Genomic DNA, 21,050 nt, shown 5'->3' with positions numbered 1-21,050 from the left:
ACAGCTGATCGCGCGTCCACACCCCGCGTCCGCCTCGCCGCGACCTCTGTGCGCCAGATTCTCCGTGGGTCGACGCCGCCGCCGCCGCCGCAGCCGTTGACGTCTGTCCGCACGGCTTGCGCGCACGAGCCACCACCTCCCATCACTACGCCAAACAACACTTTAGCAACTCGTTGTTTTCTCTCCATCACTCCTCCCTCCCCACCCCTCCTCCACATCACACCATGAATGCTCAAGGAGGACCTCTTCCTATGCTGGCACAACAGCTCAACGCCAGTGCCCAGTCCCTCGCCTCCGCCCCGCGTGACGCCAACACCGGCAACATCAACCCTGGCACCAACGCCGGCATGCCGTACCAGACCTTTACCGACTACTCGCAGATGATGTTTGCCGGCGAGCCTTCGCGTCGCGCCGCTACCCGCAAACCCGTCTACTCCTTTGACGCCGCTGCCAACAATAACATGTACACCAACCCTCCACTCATGGTACCCGTCGCACCCATGGCCCCCTACCAGCCCACCTACCTTGACCAGATGCAAGCCAACCAGGCGGCATTAGCGCAGGCAAAGCGCAAGATGGAAGGCTACGACAGCAGTCAACCTCCTTCGCTGGACTCGGCCTCCCACGACACATCTCTCACCGAGTCTCCCACATCCCCCCCTGGCCCTTCTAGCTCGGCAGCGCAGCAGATTGGTTACTTCCCCACCTTCCCCGTCGGCTACGGCGACTTCCGGCCACCTCAGCAGCAGCAGCAGCAGCAGCAGCAAGGCTTCAACTTTATGCAGCAAAAGGTTGGCGACCCCCTCGGCCAAGACTACACCAACGGCGTCCCCATGCCCATGTCCCAGTCTACCCCGCAGTCACGGTCCACACCGCAGTCTGTCCCGTCTGTCCCGTCTGTCCCCAAGACGTCACCACCCGCCACCACGCCTAGCGAGGACATCAAACCTGACATTAAGCCCAAGAAGATCCCCCGTCCACCAAACGCTTGGATCCTCTACCGCTCATTCACGCTCAAGAAGATCAACTCTGGCGACGTCTCCCCAGAGCTTGAGGAGAGGATACACAAGGCTATCGAGGATCTGAAGGCCAAGCGCGCAGCCAAGGCGGCCGCAAATGGCGAGGTCGTCGACCCAACCAGTCAGTCTGGCACGGGTTCCGGCTCTGGGTCAGACAACCCCAAGAAGAAGGACAAGAAGAGCGCAAAGGCCACCGACGCCCTGCTCTCCAAGAACGGCAAGTTCGGCCTCGGCAGTCTCCCTCAGGCAGACATCAGCACCGTCATCTCCAAGCTGTGGGCCACCGAGGCGGCCCCGGAACGCCAAAAGTTTGAGGCTGAGGCCGAGAACCGCAAACGCCAGGTGAGTTACTTTTTTTGTGCCATCCCAAACTCTCACTGACACCCTCAAAGCACCAGGTCAAGTTCCCCAACTACAAGTTCCAGCCTGTTCGCAAGGAGGAGAAGCTCGCTCAGCGTGCCGAGAAGGCCCAGCTCCGCGAGGACAAGCGCCGTGCCAAGGAAGCCCGGGTCGTCGCCTCTCGCGCTGGTGGCCGTCGCCGTCGTGGCCGTGGTACCACACCCTCTCTGGACAACGACGCAGCTCACCACCTCGGCCTGGCGCGTACCACCTCGTTGCCCGGCCCGTCTCAGATTCCCGGCCAGGCTCCCCTCCCCGTTGGCGTTCTCCCTCCTACCAACCCCGACTTCTGGAGCCAAGCTCCACCACTCGTCATCAACGAGGACGACCAGACGTTCGATAACAGCACGTTTGCGTGGAACAACTTCAAGATGGCCAATCAGGGCCTCATGGGCAACAACTCCCAGCAGCCGCAGCAGGCCATGGGTGTTCCCGTTCTGCCAGACTACATGATGCGCCAAGAGCTCGTCGACCTGCCAATGGAGTTCGCCCTCCCCAACGTCAACAGCAACCAGCAGCAGCAGCTCATGTCTCAGCAGCAGGGCCTGCAGGATGTGTTTGGACAGCAGCAACAGGGCCAGCAGATGCAGCAGCCGAACAACGAGTTCATTTTCGAGCCTGTTCAGCTCCCCAGCCAGTTGGCGCCTGCCTTCTCCACTGGCCTGCAGACGACCGAGGAAGACCTCGCCGCCATGTGGTGTCTCCTCGAACCCTCGTCAGATGACAAGAAGGCTGCCGCTCTCAACCTCGACTATGGCACTGGCACGTTCAACGGCTCGGGCGTCCCCGCCACCATCCTCGAGAACGACTTGGAGAACATGCCCATGGGCGACTCGGAGATCAGCAACATGATTCTGAACGAGTGGCAGAGCGCCCAGCAGGCGACGGGCGACTATGAGGACCAGGGCTACTACGACCCCCAGTACGACGGCAACGACCAGGTCGGCCTCACTGGCGGCGCCGGTGGCGTTGCGCCCACCCAGGCCTTTGGCGGCGACGCGGCTGCTCCCCGCCCCACGGGCTGGTTTGGCAATGTCTTTGGCAACAACAACAACAACGTCAACAACACCGGCACCAACTTCAACGGCCCGGTCCCCTTCTCCGCTGTGCCCCGCAACATCTCGTCGTCGTCGGGATACCCCCAGCCCACGCTGGACACATCGTCGTTCATGATGCAGCCCGCTACCGACCTGTTCGCCGACTTTGTTGAGCCCGACTACGACGAGGCCATGGCCGCCGCGGCCGCCGCTGTCCCCGCCTCGCTCCCGCCCGCGCCCACTGCTACTGGCGCCGCCCTCCAGCGCCCGCGCAACGTTGGCGCCTCGTTCGAGGCTGTGGCCTAGGCCGTGCGTGACAGCAGTCACCGACACTTGGCGCGAGGACATGCCCAGACGAACACGGCCATTCCGCCAACCCCTCCCTCCCCCACTCTCGACGCTGGCCTCTGCCGCCTTCCTGGCGTAGCGGCGGGGCACAGTGCACCTTCTCCACAACACCGCAGCGGGCGAGCGCACAGGTCGGCAGCGCAGTGCGCAGGCTGGCGACGCTGGTTCGAGGCGGTGGCTGGAGGACGGGATAGAGTGAGAGAGGTGGGTGGTGGATAGTCGTGGGCGCGCGGGTGTGGACTGGCGACGAGGACGAGGACGAAGGGGAGGAGAGGAGAGGAGGGAGCGATCTTGTCATTGCGAGAGAGAACTTGCCAGTGTGCTTGTGCCAACCGCTATAGACAGAGGTTAATCATATATACATGTGTGTGTGTGAGACAGAGAGAGAGAGGCGGCGAAGAGGAAGAAGGAAGAAGGAAGAAGCAGCAGAAGACAAGGTGTAGGTAGAGCAGAACATCCACTCGCTGCGGGCGAGTTGTAGCGTGTGATTATGCATGTGGACATTTTGTACCCGAAAGAGAAGGCTTGGGTAGGAGGGTTTGCGACGGATGGCACAACTGGGTGGGCTGCTGTTTGGTCACTGTACCACCACTGTCCTCACTGTGGAGAGAGCATATGGGCGTGGCCGTGTGGGGTTGGTGATGTGAGAAAACGCTGAATGAATGCTAAAGGAGGTGGGGGCAACTGCGATGTGCATATCAGACAAGTTGCACAAGGCTGCAGGAAGAGACGATGCCCAAGAGAGAAGAAGCACACGCATGTCACGTCGCCCACTGCCGCGGTCTCTGTGCGTCTGGGTCGATGTCGATGGCAAGCACAAAATCAAAAGGGTTCCAGGTTCGAATCACATCAGCATGGTTTTCGGCGCAAAAACAGTAGTGTGTATTTCGGGCCAGCGAGAAACACACTATGGACCATTCGCTATGGGTGCAATCGGAGGACACACACTTTAGCCTTAGCCACCACATCACCATCACCTCGGCGAGATCAGTACTCACATTCTGGAAATGAGCTATCAGCAGAACCTAGGGCGAGTCCTTGTCATGCCTGTGGCAGAGACGAGTCGGTTGTCGCCAACGAGAAAGCGGTAACAAGCCCGGGTATCCAGTGCACCAGTGCTGCGACCGCCAGTTGCCACTGTACCGCTGCCACTTCCACTGCTGCCTGCCTCTTCAATTCCTCTCCTCTCGCCACTCGGCGAGCCGTCCGCCAGCTATTCCAGTCACAACTGTCACTGGCGGTGGCGAAAGTGCGATTAGCGTCAGGCCCCGGTGGCCGGTGGCGAACGTCGATGGCAGCCAACTTGTGGGGTTTTCAAGGTCAGATCGCTCAGAGATCTAGAGACCGACACACCAGGAGGTGAGTCTCGCGATCCCCTTAGGCTGTGAACATAATTGTTCCAGCTGCCCACTTGTGTCGGTTCATAGCTTCTTTCCCCCGTTGTGTCATTAGACACACCCCATGAAAGCTGGCCAAATGAAAGCTGGCCTCGCGATCGCCGACGACGTCTCCGGATCTCCTGCTCCGGGAGTCCTCCCCCACCTCCCAGCACTCCACCGCCCCGTATCCCCTTGCGTCTGCAATATCGCCACCGTGCCTACGACATTGTGGTACTGTGCACGACTGCGACGAGCAAGGAGAAGGGGGAAGGGGTGGCAACACAACTGCAATAACCTGCGGTCCAAGTTCTAGACCCAGAAATGATCTTGGCACAGCAGAACGAGCACGACGCAGGGGGGAGGTCGCCTGGCCTGGATCTGGGGGAATACACGGGGATGTGGGCAGTCCTTTTGGGATGGGGATCTCTGAATGCTCAGCGCCACATTTCGCGGATCGCGGAATAAGGAAAGAGGAGGCCATGAGCTGCTCTTCGGCTCCCGCAGTGACAGCCCAGACTGCTCATTTAGGAATTAACTTGGTATGTGACAGAGGAGTTAAGGAGCTGACACGGAATGCACGGAATGCGAAGAGGCTCTGAGGAGTATGTCGCGATGCACAGGGCCTGGGGGCTCGAATACCCCCAGCCGATCCCATTACACTTCCCATTTCTAACAATACGAACTAGCGTAACTACTAATTCGCAGCAACGTTCTTAACCCACAACCGAAATTAGCTCCCGCGGCGACTTTGCCCGGCGTTCTCGTGACGTCAGCCCAGGTGCGGCTCGTGCAACAACATTCTTGGCTCTCGCCACCGTCACACCTTGGTCGCCATCACACACCTCTCCACTCGTCTTTCCATCTCTTAACCCCCATCCGTCTGCAACACCATGGCGTGTAGGTCTCCTTCCCGTTCACGCGTACCACGATTGCGCTGACAGACAGGCATTCCCCTCGTCTGTAAGTGGTCGATTCGGACACTCCACACCCCCGCCGCGTTGGCCTTTTCGCATTGTTGTGTGGTTTGCCAGGGAGACGAGACACAAGCGAGCTGGTCCAGCTGCCGAGGTGCCGAGGTGCCAACCTCCTGCTAGCACCAGTTCCCTTGGCGCAGCAATTATGGACCTCGTGGCGTCCACTGGACTGGCGCTGGTGTACGACGCAAGCGGCGGCGTTCACATCAGCCAGCCTTGGACGATCGCCCTTGCCTTGAAGGGGGCTGCAGACTGTGGGATGTGGACTGTGCTGGCGAGTCGGCAGCTCCATGGGGTATTGAGCTTCGAGCGAGGACGGCACCTACAAGCCGCAGGCCACATCCCCCAGTCCAAAGTTCGTGCGTGCGCCCACAACTGGCCGTCATGGGCGACTTTGGGCGTGCACCGGTGTCAGCTGAGGACGCGGCGGCCGGACACTGGCCGCCTAGTGAGGTAGGCACATACCTCGGCCTGCCAGCGACACTTGCATTCAGTGGGCGTACCGCGCCGTTCTCGTGGCCAACGACGGTGAGGTCACCGTGCGTGCGCAGTGCGTCTTGGCGCTCCCCCCTCCACCCTTGCACAGCACTCTGCGTCCACTTCCCAGATCGTCTTCTCTCCTTGGGCGTCTATGGACACGGAGAGAGCAGGCTGGGGGGGGGGGGGGGGGGGGGGGGGGGGGGGGGGGGGGGGAGGGGGGGGGATGCCAGAGTGGCCTGCATGTCGTGTGGAGAGGCAAGGCAACACCGTCCACTTTCCTCCTGCCACACACCATCCTTTCCTTCACAGACATGGCCCACTGGACAGTCACGCTTGCGGAGGTCGTCAGGTGGCGGCGGCACACCAGGCAGCGAACATGCCTGCGCCGTCATCGAATTGTGCCCGAGTCGTGGCGTGGCGGCTGGCGGCTGGCGGCTGGCGGCGCCGGTGTCACAAGCTGGGGCTATGGGGGTATGAGTGAATGCCAGCCTAGACCTGGAACCACAGGTACCTCGGTGTGGCACACCGCCGCCGCCGCCGACGCGGCCGCCACCAAGACCCCAGCGCGATTCGATAAAGACAGACGCCGAGACCGAGACCGAGACCGCAGATCCCATGATCTGTGAGCCCATGGTCCGTGTCTTCTGAGTCTCTTCTCTCGATCGCTGCCCCGTGCGTCGTATCTACTTTGGCCCCCACCGCAGTGTGCCAGGAACCCGGCGCCACGTCTTCCAGTCTCAACACACAATCTGACCCAGCCGGCCGTGTGGCCGCCGCCACACCACACGATCTCGAACTTGATGTGGGATCTCGGGCATCTCGCCGCTAGCCGGCTGATGTGCCGCTGCTCCTGCTCCTGCTCCTCCTGGCATGTGTTAGTGGCAGCCCATTTTGGCATCTTCGGTGGGAGTTGCCGGGCTTTTCATGTCCGTCTTGCGTTGGGTGGAGTGTGGGCTGGACGACAACTCACGGTCAGCCCGTACACTTCATGTCAGGCATGGCGATTGTTCCGTCCTTCTCTGCTGGCTTGTGACGTGCATCCCTGTTCTCCTCCCCTTTCGTCTACGCACTACGATCGAGACTTGTGCTGACGCCACAGTCGGGTTCCCCACCAAGGTAAGCGACTCGTAAATGGCTCTGGGTCTGGAACAGTCTGGGTCCGGAACAAGGTGGTTGGGTTCTGGCCATCCATCAACCTTCTACGCGACGGTTTCAAGACAGAATTGCCATTTCTCGGGACGACGTGAGGATACCGGTGCCCACCTCGACGCGCAGCAACTACCTTGGCGAGCAATGTGGCGGCCGACACGATGGGCATATCCCACCTGCTGCCGCTCACCATCATCTTGGGCAGTTCCACTCCGCCTGCGCCAACACGACCTGCCCACCTCTCGAGTCTCCCGAAATGCCTGCACGGATGTTCTCTCGGCTTCACTTTATTCCGTTTGAACTGGAAGCTGTCTCCACCACGGCATCACGGGATGGCGGAACGTCCAGTGTCGTTACTCCCCGTCCCCATACTCCAAACCGGGGGCGATGGGCTTCGTCTTATAGTGGCAACTCCCTCATTCGTTTCCCAGGAGCCAACATGGATCCCGATTTCCACTGCACTTCGAAGCAGGAAATCGACTGGCGGACCAGTTTCGACCAGGGTACCATGTTGTCGACCAAACCTTTACCCATGCCCATCCTGGTGACACCCGTCCCCGGATAGATCTACGAAACGTTCCGAGAGCACCCGCCAGGGGGTTTGACATTCGTTTCTCCTGCCAGGTCCTCCGGCAGTAACAAGAGGAGCTAGGTGCCATGTCGGGGCCGTTGCCGTTTCTGGGACGATTGGACGCGTTAGATCCGTCCAAATGTTCCCACCCGCACGGCGTCGTACACCCATTTACCGCTCTTAGCCGTCGGGGGGCGTCGTCCATCTAGCTCCACGCCGTTCCTTCTTCTTGGAGCAACTCTACGCGTGGCGATATCGCGTTATCCGAAAGACGATAACCCACCATGACCCCTGCTGTTGCCGATTCCACGCCGCGATTACCCACTGCTGCCGAGAGTCTTGTTCCTGACAGTCCAAACAGATTAACCAGGATGCGCCAGAGCCCGGTCGCATGTGTCCTCATTGCCACAACGGTGAGTGAGCATGCAAGGATCGAGTGGATAAGGTGCAGGCCACAGCTGGACGTTGTCGTGGCGCCTGGCCAACATGTTAATGCCACGACAAGCTGCTTAGCCGGGATCAGCTCGAGACAAGGAGCTAACGAGTCACAGCCGCGGTTGTGGGCGCATCGTCACGCACCTGGTTTGAGCTCTGCTGGATCCCCCTTATTCCCTTCTCGAAGAAGCATATCTGGCTCTGCACGGTGTGCCGTGAGTGACGAGGTTACAGCGTACTGTGAAACCAAGCTGACGCCACGCTCTTCCAACAGGGTGGCAGATGAAGAAGGGCGACGGCTACGATCCTCAAGTTCCCCAGCAAGGCATGGCGACGCAGCAGGCGGCCGCGTATCCGCCGCCGCCACCACCAAACGCGTATGGCAACCAGGCAAGTGCGTACGGCAACCAGTATGCCAACAACCCGCCGCCGCCGAAACAGTAGTAGCAACAGAGCCCAGCGGCGACCCCTTGCCAAAAGTGTGTTTGTGGTCGGGCGGCGGTAATGGTTATAGTAACGAGGCCCGAAGCTGTGCGAGTGGCGGTCGCAACGTCGACGGCGGCAACGCCCACGCATCGAGGGGAAGGGGCATGCATACACGGTGACTGCGATGACAGGACAGTTGACCGCTCGTTGGGGTGAGTCACCACTGGCCTCTAAATGGGGTCATGACTGCGGCCTGAGGAGGACTGTGCGGCGGTCGTATGGGGGAGCGTGCGGAACAGGATCAGTGGCGACTGACGAGAATGGGACGTGCTCAGGAGGTGGATGGAGTAGGTGAGGCAAGCCATGCGTTGGACGAGACATGAAAGTCATGTCCCTGCTGACATTTCATGGACGAGAGAGAGAGAGCGAGAGAGAGATGACCGGGCGGTAGCTGTGGAGATGGACGACCAGGACAATGATGGGCCACAGAGAACACGAAACAACGGCGTCGCGACGCCGCCACCGCTCGAACCTGCTGTAGATCGTGCCACAGGAGCCCGGTCTTGTCCTGACAGCCGCTGGCGGCAGTGACGACGACCACGTCAGCCGAAGACGAAACCGAACCAGCGAGTCCCTGGACCCACCCCCTCCCCCTGGCTCGCTCACTTATCCCCACTGGCCAATCGTTCAGTCATCTCGACTGCGCATGAACGCAGGCCGACGGCGTGTATCCCGCTCCCCAAAAGCCACCAACCAGCTTGGGGGGGCATTGGGAGTCCAAGGTAAGGGTTCTCTGGGGGGAACACGCGTTTCAATGTCTTGGCGAATACCCAAAACTGGTGTCCACGGACTCGCCGAGTGAAGCGAGGCAGTTTCTGCCATTCGACGGCGCTGCGCATTCTAGGACACTGGAAAGTGGACGGGGACGCCTCATTGATCACTTAGCGCGGAGTGGACGGGCACAGTATAGGGTTCTCTACTGTACTGTACCGTCATAGCTTTTCCCCCCCTGAGCGCGCTGCCTCGGCGACGCCCCGCCGCCAGCAATGCCGGACCCCCATTCCCTCAGGGGCAGCACACTCGGACATGGGCCACTACTAGCTCTTGTTGTGGGTCACCGGGGGCCGACCAGTCATTGCGCTCATGGTCTACGTCTCTCCATGGCCGTGTTCTCCTCGCACCTGTCCGACGGCGTCGGAGGTGCGGGGCACGCAAGGGGTAAAAGGGAACAGCAGCAAGCAAAGCCTGTACAGCAGTTGGGGACGAGCGGAATGGGTGCTGGGGCTGGGGACCGCCGTGGAACGCCACATTCTGTCCAACAAGGCCAGCGGGGGTGGAGGTCAAACGACGAAACGGCGCTTCATTGGAGCCCACAAAAAAAACACCAATATGCTGTCCATCTTGTCGCTTCGGTCCTCGTCCTCGCGACAATTTTTCCAGAGTCTGGATCGTCCTATAGATCTGGTACGCACTGCCTCGACGCATGCCATGCCACGTCATCAGACAAGCTCCAGCCCCAGCTCCAACTGTGTTTTTTTTTTCGTAGCGATCTATTTATTACTGTACCGTTCCCTTTTCGCGAGCCGCGATGTTCAGTCTCGACCTCGGAGCTCCCCTTTGTATTGACACAAACTCGATACGCATTCGCGATCGCGATGGCTCCAAGGCTCCGAAGCTCCGATGTTCCGATGGAGCGCGTGATCCCAGTTCAGTCTTTGAACCCTTTGATGGGGTCGGGACAAGTGGGACACACTGGCCCACTGGCTTGCCCTGCAGCAGCAGCGCCGCGGGAAAGCCGGCGCACAAAGCACAACCGGTGGGGCCAGCGGTGCACCTCGGGACCCGTTCCCTTGGTAGGTACGCAAATGGACTACTTGTCTAGCGATCTCAGTCAGTCACTACTTTGTGTGGGCCTGTGGGACCTTGCTCTGGCCGCTGCAGCTGCAGGTGTTCCAGATCGTCCCTTGCGTCCTCTGCCACGGCGTTCCCGTCGACCGCTCCGGCCACTCTTCATCTACGTCGCATATGACGACCGCTCATGAAAGCCATTTAGGCTTGATTGATTGAATTCATCTCACTTTGGGTAATGTATTTTTACACATTTTATCGGGTCAACTGTACCTGGGCCCACGAGGCTTTTAAAAAAGTACATCATCAGCAGTCTCACCCGAGTAAGAGATGGTGTGGGGGTGGTACCATTCAGCTGCCCGCCACACATGTCCCCAAAAGCCATTGCAGGCAACGAAGATGCAGAGCCTGCCCAAATGTAAAGAGACGCAGGGAGGCGGCGCCAACATGCCAATACAACGTTAGGCTAAGGAACCGGAAATAAGACATCCGCCACGTCAGGCTTTTGATCGCAGCCCTGGGTCATTCGTGTACTGTACTACAGTACTGTGGCGCTGGTGCCGAAAGCAATGTGGATAATGTGGGTTCTGGTGGGATGGACGGGTGGGTGTGCCGTCAGAGCCCACGCCGGGCGTCCGTTGAGGGCCACAAGAGCAATTATCTTTGTCGCGTGGCACCCATTCTAATCTTGTGGCGACCTCGCAAGCGTCGTGGCAGTGGTCGTGTGGTCCAGCAGACGACCAATGTGCGCAGTCTGTGATCCTGTGAACTTGTGAAATAGCAGGGGAGCGAAAACCCAGAAACGGGACGCGAATGGGGACCCGACAGCGTTCCGCAAGGCCCAATATTCCGCCACGCGGGCGCGATGTGCATCGCGCATATGAATGTTGGCGCCGTCGGTTGCGTGGGAGGATCATCTGGTGTCCAAGTTTGCCTTCCCGAAGGGCGAAGGGGACGTCTCTCCGCGCAAGCCGCACAGCAACCCAGTCGCGGGCACCTGCGGGCAGCGGCGGGCACATGCCACGCCGAGAACAGAGTTTGTGGATGCTAACGATGTGGCACGGGTGTGGTACTCACACCCCCCGCTGCCCCTCTCTGCTTCCCCTCGCGTCGCATTGCACTGTCGCTGCCTTGCTGGGGTGGAACCGGGGTCGAGGTTGAGCGTTCGAGGAACAGGCCGAAGCGCACTTCGCACTTCTGCATCGTACCTCGCGACCGCGTTGTCTCCCGCGCGCACATGCTCACGGAACGACTCTGTGATCTGTGCATGCCGCGCAATTGTCCCTTCTCCTCACGCACTCGCACTCGATTTGGCCTTGACCAGGTCCCCGCAGCCCTCGTCGTCGGGTCTCTGGCACCGGGAACGTCGTTTTCGCGCCGCCGCGCCACGCTGCCACTTGGCCACACCTTGACTGCTGCTGCTGTGTGTGGAGGGTGCGCGAGATCTCGGGCCTGGTCGTGACTGGCAAAAACAGGATGCGAGTCGGTGGGTGACGGCAACGTCAGGGTTGTTGGGAGGGGAGGAGGAGGGTATCTGTACATACCCGCAGCTGCTGCGCTGTCGATCCTGCCCACTGCCTCATCCCACCCCTGCGTCCCCTGTCGATGCCGACAGCACAGGCGACACATGCACCACGAACACACAACGTCTGTCGGTCGAGTAGCCGGGGGATGACGCGTATGTACGCCTGGCCTGACCCGCGTGGATGGAGGCGATCGCCACATTTCCATCCCCCCACGACACACGCACAAACACAACTAGCGCAGCTAGCGCACACTTTGGCGTACGCGCACGCTCCGATCCGCGATTGCAGATCGTGCGATCCCCCAACCCAGACTATCACGATGCTAAACAGGACGGAATAATGTAAAAATGTCTCGATACGCTCTACAGGCGAGCGCGCGCGTGGTGCCAAGGGCTCCAACCGGGCCGCAGGCGGGCCGGCGCTGGTCGACATGCACGGGAAGGGGGAGGCTCCAACAGCTGAACCCAGAGCGAGTGGAGGAGGGAGAGGAGTAGTAGAGTGTGGAGTAGAGGCCGTAGAGGCCCACTTTCAGTCCGGTTGCAGACGGCTTGGACGGGATGCTCGCACAGCTGCAAATGTACGTCGCGATGAACTCTGTACCTTTATGAATGGCCGTTTAAAGTGTTAGTGGCGTCGCGCGGCGTTTGAAGTGTATCCAAGCGGCCAGCGGCAGCATTTGGCGCGCGTGTTCGGGAAGCGCAGGAACTGGGACATTGGACTGTGCGTGTTGCGTTGGTGCGTGTGAGGCCGGCATCACGCTTTACGACGACCCGATCTAGCTACCTGCGAGCTGCTGCTGCTGCGTCCACTGTCAGGCTAGACTAGCCACCATCGCTACCGTGTGCAGCACATTGTTGCCCGCATGGCTACGGACCCCTCTCCCGATCTCCGGGGCTACGGGCGAAATCTAGGCAACACCGTATCTCGGGATAAAAGTGTCGGCATGCCGCAACACCTGGGCTACATTGTCCACAAACGCAGACACGAATAGCTCGGTGGACCGCAAATGGCCAGACCGAGGCTGAGACCATAAGCTCGGCGCCGTCGCGTACGCGGTGGTACGCCGGGGAACCGAGGCGCTGGCGCTGGCGCCCTGCGGACGACACTGAGATTGAGATTGAGATTGAAGATTGAGCCAAAGTATAAGGTGCGGCGGCACGAGAATACATGGGCCAAGCAAGCGCCTTGTACACCTGTCGCACGGCGCATGCCGTCAAGGCCCATGGCAGTCGCCACCAGACACATCTGAGCGCCTATGCCGTACGCAGCCAGGTGCTGCTGTTTACCCGGGTAGGCGCAGGGTGCGGGCAGACTGCGGACGTCATCCCGGTCGACCCTAGCCTCTCACCTCCTGGCTCTTAGCTTCGCAGTTCTCGCAGTTCGCGCAGCTGCAGCTCGGGACGCAGATCTCGTTCGAGGGCGGTTGTCGAGGCCATGTAGCCGTCGCAGCCATCCAAGATCTCGATCTACAGACCCACCTAGCACTGCAATGCCAGCACTTTTGCAGTACACATAGGAACGCAAAAGCACATCGTCAACACGTCCCCGGACGCCGGAAATCCGCGTCGCCTGCACCACCCACAATCCCCTCTGTCCCCCCTCCCTTCCCCCTTGCCACATGGCGGTGAAGCCCGCCCGCCCCGGGGGGCGGTGACGCCATCAGCGACCGGCGATGGTCTCGGCTGTGTGTCGCGACCTGACGTCGCGGGTCCAGGTCTCCTCTGTGTCTCTGATTATCGGCTGTTTCGCCGTGAGCAGACGCCGCGGCACAAAAGGCGTCTGGCGTCTGCGGGTGGTGTGGGGGCCTGTGTGTCTCCCTCGGACAAAAAGTGGGTGACGAGAGGCAGTGAGGCGTAGACGCGACCGACAACGACGACGACCAACGGACCAACGCCTCCAGGCCGTAAGGCTTGATTAGGCTGGACTGCGAACCCGTTCTCTGGGTCTCTGGGTCTCTGGGTCTGCGCGTGCACGGGCTCGTACCGGGTCCAGAGGCGGTACGGGGACATTGGACGGCGCAGGTGGCCTTGCGGCCCGCAAGAGGCTTACGCGGGGAGAGACCGCCGAAAGATTATTTTTGGGACTGCGGCATGCGCTTAAAAAAAAACAGAAAAGAGAAAAAAAAGGTGGAGGGGAGAGAGAGGTGTGGACTAGCTTGGGTAGTGGCCCAAGTGGGTGGCTTGGGATCCCGAGAGGTCGGTATGAACCGAGGCGAACTCGGGGATGCGCGAGAATGTCAAGGGGTTAACCTAGATGTTCATGGCGGGCGGCCTCTCCAGGGTCACCGAACGGCGAGAGTTTGGTGGCTGTGGACGCCGACCGCCTTTATGCGCGGGGGCACGGGCATGAGGCGTTGCGGAAATCGAGGTACGTGAGAGACGCGTGGGTCACGAAAGGGAAAGAGACGAGGACGAAGAGGAGCAAAGAGGCCACAAAGAGAGTGGTGGTACAGAGAGGCCAGTGGCCACCCAGTCCGCGCGGCAAAGGCCGACAGGGGGAGGGGGGGGGGGTGATCAGAGCGAGGTGTGATTATGGCCAGGGACCCGCTGCCCGCCCAGGGAAGCAAAAGGCAGAGCAGAAGAACGGTGTGGACGTGAGCACACGCTCTCGGATGCATGTCCAGGTCCAAAGAATGGTGAGCAATAAGAGCAACATGCTGCGCTTTTGCATGCATGGCGTGGTGTAATGTCTCATGTGAGGGCGGGTTTTTGTCCTTTCTTCTTGTGCACATACTGGGGGTAGTCATTCGATTGAGAGAGCCCAGGCAAGAGTGGCAATGAGTGGCATATATGAGTGTGGTGGCCCGTGCCGTGATCAGAAACGAGGGAGAGAGAGCGAGAGACGAGTGGTGGTGGATGATCCACCACCACACGCCATGAAGCGGCGCCCCCACCGAACGTTGCTGCGCCTGGCGCCCCGCTTGCATGCCCTGCGAGTGAACTTTACAGAAAACTGTATATGTAAAGGAGGGTGAGATGGGGTTTCCCGGGGTGGTGGGTGGGGAGGGGGGGGAGACAGCGCGAGGGACAAGGACAGAGTTTGAGTGAGACGGAGAGAGCGAGAGAGAGAGAGCGTGGGTGTCTCTCGATCGCTCGCTCTGGTGGGTCTCGGTGGTCGGTGGGATGTTTAGGGTTAAGACCAGGCCGGCAATGGCACACAGGGCAGCGTCAAAACGAGGTACCAAACGAGGCGCACGCACTAAAACGACAAAGAGAGAGAGACAGCCAGAGCATGCGCGGGCGGGTTCTGGCGGGAGAGAGACAGAGAGACGGGGGAGAGGGAGGGAGAGGGAGGAGGGGAGAGAGGGATGATGGAGGATGATGGACCTTTTTGGCAGAACGAGTGAGCGGTACCTGTGGCCTGTGGCCTGTGGGACTGTGCTTCCTCTGTCGGTCACGACTCGCGCGCGCGCGCGCATGCACGCACGCACAGCCAGCACCAGATCCAGCCAGCGTTCCAGCGTTCCAGCGAGGAGGCCCCCCCCCCCCAGCCAGGACACACGGAGAGAGAGCCCAAGAGCCAGCCCAGGCCGTAGCCGCAGGGGTTTGTAGTTGAACCCAATGTCTGTCCATTAGTGAGATCTGAGACCACACACACCCCCGTCCAGACCATCTTCCTCTCTCTCTCTCTGTTCGACGTTTACTCACAAACGCACACCACTTCTACCCCCCTTCGTCCCCTTCGTCCTCCCCTGGCACCTCAGCATTCATCCATCCCCTTCCTCATCACTCTACCCCCTCTCTCTCCGCCACCCACCCACACACCCCAGTCCCGTTCGACCTTTGCACGCTTGCAACATCGCCGCTGGCAACTTTGGACACTTGCCATCCCCACAACCACCCTCACTTACTTGCCAGCACCTCTCCCGCCGCCAGTGTTGATCGCCGTCGGTTGAGCAACAACCCCCCCCCCCCCCCTCTCCCCCCCTTCCCCCACAACATTCGCGTGTGAGTGCACAAGCACGCGCTGCAACAGACGCACAGACCCACCCGCGTTTGGACTGTGCTCGACACCACCTCTCGACTGTTGCGTCCTGGACTAGTAACAAGACGTTACACTCTTCCGACAAGACACTACGCACCCACCACACCCCCCCTTAGGCGCACACACGCATAACACACACACACACACGCCCTCCACCCACACCCGTCTTCCTCTTGTTTCAACATTTCCGCCTAAGCTAGCTCCCTCCCTCATCCTCCTCATCCTCCTCGTCACCACCACCACCGACACTCTCCCCGCCGCCGCCGTTTCCAACCGCGCAGCAGCGCTACACAGCCGGTCGCACCTGCCGCGACATGCACCCCCACCACTGATCCACGTTCGCCCACTTGCAGTCATCCTCCCTCGGCGGCGACGACGACTGGCTCACCTGCGTCCATCGCCGCCGCCGCCGCCGCTTACTCTTGTCCCGGGCCTAGGCCGTTGGTCGTACCGTCCACGCCTGTGCCAATCTCCTTCTGCACGCGACGCACTCGGCGTTGCGAGTCCAGCGTCCCCGGTGTCCACTACCAACCTTGGTAGAGAACGAGACCAGCCCGTCTTCTCCCTCTCCCCTTCCTCCCTTTGCGTCGATCGCCGTCGGCGCCTTCCCTCTCAGCCATGGTCCCCTCCCCATCTGGCCCGGCAATGGCACAACAGCCAGACTATGGTCACCTCCCGCAGGCCCAGTACCAGCAGCACGCTCATCCTGGGCCTTCGCAACCCGCAGCGGCGCCGCCCGTCGCGGGCGCCATGTCCGCGCCGTCATCCAACAACAAGCATCCTTCGCCTGTGCACATGGACTACTACTCGCCAGCGTCGACTAGCTACCTCCCAACCCCACCACTGGTCCACTCGCACAACCACCCTTCTTCCCTCCACCACCACTCGTCTGCACAGCGCAATGTGCTGGGTATGAACAACCTTGCCATCGGGTCCCCTGATCCTACGGGCCGCCGCTCTAGTGACGCGTACAGTGATCCCTACAGCGTCCGCCGAGACAGCGACCAACATCGCGGAAGTGAGCCACTTATTGGCACACCACCAGAAGACGATGGTCGAGTCGGTGTGGAAGACCCAAGTAAGTTTAGATTCTACAGACAGACGCTGACTCGTGTCTAGCCGCAGAGCGTTCCTACACCGACCTCAAGGTCCTAGGCGACGGATCGTTTGGCACAGTATGGCTCTGTGACTGGCGCTCGCCTCTCAAGCAAGATGTGCTACTCTCAGCCATGCAGTGCGGGGCCGGCGCTCGACCAGAATGGTCTGGCAAGCGTCTCGTCGCCTTGAAACGCATGAAGCGTGTCTGGGAAGGTGGATGGCGTCAAGCACGCAACTTGGGCGAGCTGGTCGTGAGTGCTCCTGTTGCCACCCAACAAAGGCCGTCGCTGACAACCGCCCAGTCTCTCCGTTCGATCCCTTCGCACCCTGCCGTCATTCCTCTGTACGATGCGTTCATCTCGCCACGGTCGCGCGAGCTCTACTTTGTCTTTGAGTGCATGGAGGGCAATCTCTACCAGCTCACAAAGTCGCGCAAGGGCAGGCCACTGGCAGCAGGGCTTATCGCCAGCTGCTTCCACCAGGTCGTGAGCGGCCTGTACCACATCCACCAGTACGGCTATTTCCACCGTGACATGAAGCCAGAGAACCTTCTGGTCACCACCACCGGATTGTGCGACTACCTGTCAACCTCGGCTCTCAACGAGATTAACGCCCGTCGTGCCTCTGGACAGACCGATGACATTCAGCTCATGAGCGGCAAGATCGAAAAGGACGTCCAGGTCATTGTCAAGCTGGCCGATTTCGGTCTCGCAAGAGCAATTGCGTCAAAGCCCCCTTACACGGAATACGTTTCCACTAGATGGTACCGCGCGCCGGAAGTGCTATTGCGATCGACCGAGTATGGCGCTCCCGTGGACATGTGGGCCCTGGGCACTATTCTCGCGGAAATGGTTAATTTGAAGCCTCTTTTCCCTGGTGTGAGCGAGATTGACCAAGTGTACCGCATCTGCGACACTCTGGGAGACCCAAGCACCGACTATGGTTATGACGAACGTGGTCGTGCTGTCGGCGGCGGCGTGTGGACGAGTGGCGTCAAACTGGCAAAGAACGTCGGCTTCAGCTTCCCCAAAAGCAAGCCAGTCAACTTCCGCAGCCTCTTCCCTGCCCACACACCCCAGTCCCTCATTGACTGCATCGGAGGGCTGATGCGCTACAACCCAAAGTACCGCATGACCTCGGCGCAGTGCATGGACCACGCATACTTCCACGAGACTCTCCCCCACCTCCAACACGTTCCCCCACTTCCTCGCATCCCGTTCGCCCAGGGCCAGCCTGTTCCGAACCAGCAGGCGCAACCCCGCCCAGTACAGACCGACATCAATGCCGCGGCCCGCCCAGTGCCCCAGCCAACCCCTCAGCCCCACGCTCACCATGTCGAGGCACGCCCACCACCCCCGGTCTATCCCACTGGAGACATGCGCGCCCTTCCACCACCAGTCGAGATCCAGACCCCGGACAGTGCCCCGGTGCAGAACGGCCATCCGCCGCCACAGATCATGTACCACCGCCCGCCGCCCATGCACCGCGAGGGCTCCGGGAATTATGGCTCGTCTCCGCTCGTGCATCAGCTCCGCGAGCTCGACCTCCCCACCGAGGACCTCGCCAGTTATGGTCAGCGCCGCTGGGCCGACGAGCAGGCTCTCAGCGCAAGCCGTCGTCCCTCCGCGACTGTGTCGGTGTCGAACCACTACGACGGCTCCACCGTCGGTTCGGCCAACTCGTCCAACCCGGGCTTCAACCCACATGCGCTTTCGGCAACCAACCTCCAGCGTGTCCCGTCGCAGCAGCAGCCGCATCAGCAGCAACAACAGCATCAAGTGCCAAACCCACACGTCGCTGCCTATGTCCGCCAGCAGCAACAGCAGGCATACCAGCAGCAGGCGTTGCGGCAGGTCACTCAGTCGACTCCCAACTTGACCCCAGCTCCTTCGGGCCCTTCGACTCCGCGTGTGGCGGCGCAGTCGACCATGGCGTTGACCGGTGCGGTTGCTCAGATGCAGCACCCTCAGACGCACCAGTCGCACCAGCAGCCGCGTGCACCCCCGATGGCCCAGCAGTCCAAGCTCGCACTGTCGGGCAAGAAGAAGAAGTGGGGTCTCAGCTCGGTCTTTGGCGGCGGCGACAAGAACGACTCGTCTTCGGCCCTCGCGCCAGTCGACGAAACCGGTTACGCACACCCGACCTCTTCTTCATCGTCGCTCAAGCGCACCCAGTCTGGCCACTATGCCGACGAGCGTGCGCTCCAGCCCATTCCGCAGATCACGCTTGACCCGAAGAAGGCCAAGAAGGAGGCCGAGCGCGAGGCCCGCGAGCTTGCGTTGGCCAAGCGCGAGGCTGCCGAGCGTGCCCAGAAGGAGCGTGCGCGTGCAGTGCTGCAAAAGCGTTCGCAGCTGCTTGCCCAGAACAGCAAGAGCAATGGTGCCGGTGAGATTGAGTTTTCAGAGCCTCCGCCCGCTTCCCTTGCCGCAAAGCAGTCGTCTGGCAACTTGCGAGGGTACCCGAGCTCGCATGCCGCCAAGTCGGCCGCGTCTGTGGCGTCTGCACGCTCGCACACCAGCGGCGTCTCGCCTTACGGTACCCATCTCGAGGCGTACGGCAGCGAGAGCGGCCGCAACAAGGCTCGCAAGACGGCCGAGGACGACGACCACAGCAGCATTGGGCGCACCTCGCTCCAGAGCCGCAGTCTGTTGTCAGTCGGCACCGTGGACAGCGACCAGGCGTCTCGCCGTGGCGAACACTGGGGCGACCCGTCGCGCCGCGCACCTTCGATGGCGTCGGCACACCGCCACCCCAACATGCAGCCACACTCGACCACGTCGCTCATGACGCACTCGACTGCCTCGCTCGAGTCGCAGTTGGCCTCCCAGCTCGCGCGTCAGGCGACTGTCGCGTCCGCGTCCGACTCGTCGCTGTCACTAGGCCGCCGCGCTGGCCGGTCCGTCTCTCAGCACCAACAGCTCCACCTCGACCCGCGCTACCGCCAGGCTGAACTGCCAGGAGCGCCGCACGCTCACCACCACTCGGGCATGCCGCACCCTTCTGCGCCGGGCGAGAACCAGATGCTCCCCAGCATCGACACGCTCCTCCCCGGTCTCGACGCGTGGGCTGAAGGCCCACAGTACACGCAGATGGAGATCAACCCAATGTTTAGAATTCCGTATAATACAAAACAATGAGTTCCCCCACGGCACGCCATCCATCAACAACCGAGTCCTCACTCAAAACTGTACGTTGGCAAAGCGTGTTCCGACGACTTCCTTTAGCTGACGCCACAGCTCACCGGTCTTGTCGTCCAGCGGACCCCCGTCTCTTGTGTCTCTCTTCTCTCTCTCGCGGAGGTAACAGACATTGCCTGTGTACACCACCCACCACCACGTTTCCGCACCCCGCACCCCCCATGCCATCATAGCTCGACAGCATTCACGAGCCTCACTCCCCCACCACATGTTCATCACGGCGCAATGCCGCTCCATAGTGCGATGCATCTAGCGCCGCATGTGACACTGTACAATGTGCCCCAGAGCCAACAGAGCATGGCGAGCAGAGCGAGAGCGCGACGGCGAGGAGCAGAGGGGTGTACAAAAACGCTACGGCGACAACAACTGCTACTGCCACTGTACTCCACTTTCACCCCACCCGTCTCGCCGTTGACTGATCTGACAAAAGGGACGAGGCTAATTGGGCCCCATGGGTTCACAGTGGAGCAGGCGAGATACAATAGGAGCATTCACACCGCAGAGGAGGGGGCGGCAAGAGGGTACAGTACATCACGCACACCAACCGCCCAACGGTTATCGACGGGTGCTCTGGGCATATGGCATGTGGGCATCCGCGCGCAGGCTCTCTTGTAATCTGAATCAGGCAGCGTGCCTGTTGGATGGTGATGAGGTGTGAGGGGAACGTTGCACCATTGGTGCCATCGCGGAGGAGCGGGTGAATGTGTGGGCGACTGCCTTTGCCCCTGTGGGAGAGGGGAGCCTCGCTCCTCCCGGCATCCCCGCGGTCGCATTTGCCTAGTGGGGTCTCGCGGGTGGGTCGTCAAGTTGATCGCGCCCTTTCCCATGCGTTCCTCTCCCTCGCAGACTACCGACGACCCGAACGTCGACGGATCGTTGACGACGGAACTCAGCGGAAATCAGAGCTAGATGCAAGTCTGCATTCCAATGGGGTGTCCAACTTCCCCTCTGTCCCGTCCTAGCGCCGATTGGAAGTGCAAACGCGCTGTGTCCACAAAACCAGCCAGTCTCTACCGTTTGCCTCTGCCGCGGTTCCCATCGACACTAATTGCCAGCTGTCAGGAAGCAACCCTCGCGGGACTTGGCGGCGTTCGATTAAAAAACAAAATTGGAAACGGTCACAGCCATAGCAGTTACCAGCCGCACAACAAAAAAGACGGCTCCTCCTCCTAATGAGCCT

General features: G+C 60.8%; 4 protein-coding genes across 4 annotated transcripts; all 4 read left to right on the top strand.

Moving 5' to 3' along the window:
* Positions 1-224: 224 nt before the first annotated feature.
* On the top strand, positions 225-2,761 carry EHS24_009159 (uncharacterized protein; the record flags this gene model as incomplete). Its single annotated transcript, XM_028624452.1, has 2 exons — positions 225-1,361; positions 1,412-2,761. The coding sequence occupies 2 exons, from the start codon at positions 225-227 to the stop codon at positions 2,759-2,761; spliced, it is 2,487 nt and encodes an 828-aa protein (XP_028475524.1).
* A 4,280-nt stretch (positions 2,762-7,041) lies between these two features.
* Positions 7,042-7,350, top strand: EHS24_009158 (uncharacterized protein; the record flags this gene model as incomplete). The annotated part of the gene is made up of 1 exon (XM_028624451.1): positions 7,042-7,350. The coding sequence occupies one exon, from the start codon at positions 7,042-7,044 to the stop codon at positions 7,348-7,350; it is 309 nt and encodes a 102-aa protein (XP_028475523.1).
* A 290-nt stretch (positions 7,351-7,640) lies between these two features.
* On the top strand, positions 7,641-8,235 carry EHS24_009157 (uncharacterized protein; the record flags this gene model as incomplete). The annotated part of the gene is made up of 3 exons (XM_028624450.1): positions 7,641-7,773; positions 7,908-8,006; positions 8,066-8,235. The coding sequence occupies 3 exons, from the start codon at positions 7,641-7,643 to the stop codon at positions 8,233-8,235; spliced, it is 402 nt and encodes a 133-aa protein (XP_028475522.1).
* Positions 8,236-16,193: 7,958 nt separating this feature from the next.
* Positions 16,194-19,810, top strand: EHS24_009156 (uncharacterized protein; the record flags this gene model as incomplete). The annotated part of the gene is made up of 3 exons (XM_028624449.1): positions 16,194-16,653; positions 16,695-16,924; positions 16,976-19,810. 3 exons carry the CDS (start codon positions 16,194-16,196, stop codon positions 19,808-19,810), a joined length of 3,525 nt encoding a protein of 1,174 aa, XP_028475521.1.
* Positions 19,811-21,050: the final 1,240 nt, after the last annotated feature.

Source organism: Apiotrichum porosum (assembly GCF_003942205.1).
Source record: "Apiotrichum porosum strain DSM 27194 chromosome Unknown scaffold_8, whole genome shotgun sequence".
Classification (NCBI taxonomy): Eukaryota; Fungi; Basidiomycota; class Tremellomycetes; order Trichosporonales; family Trichosporonaceae; genus Apiotrichum; species Apiotrichum porosum.
Note: the sequence above shows the minus strand (reverse complement) of the source record. Positions and strands in the feature narration are given on the sequence as shown.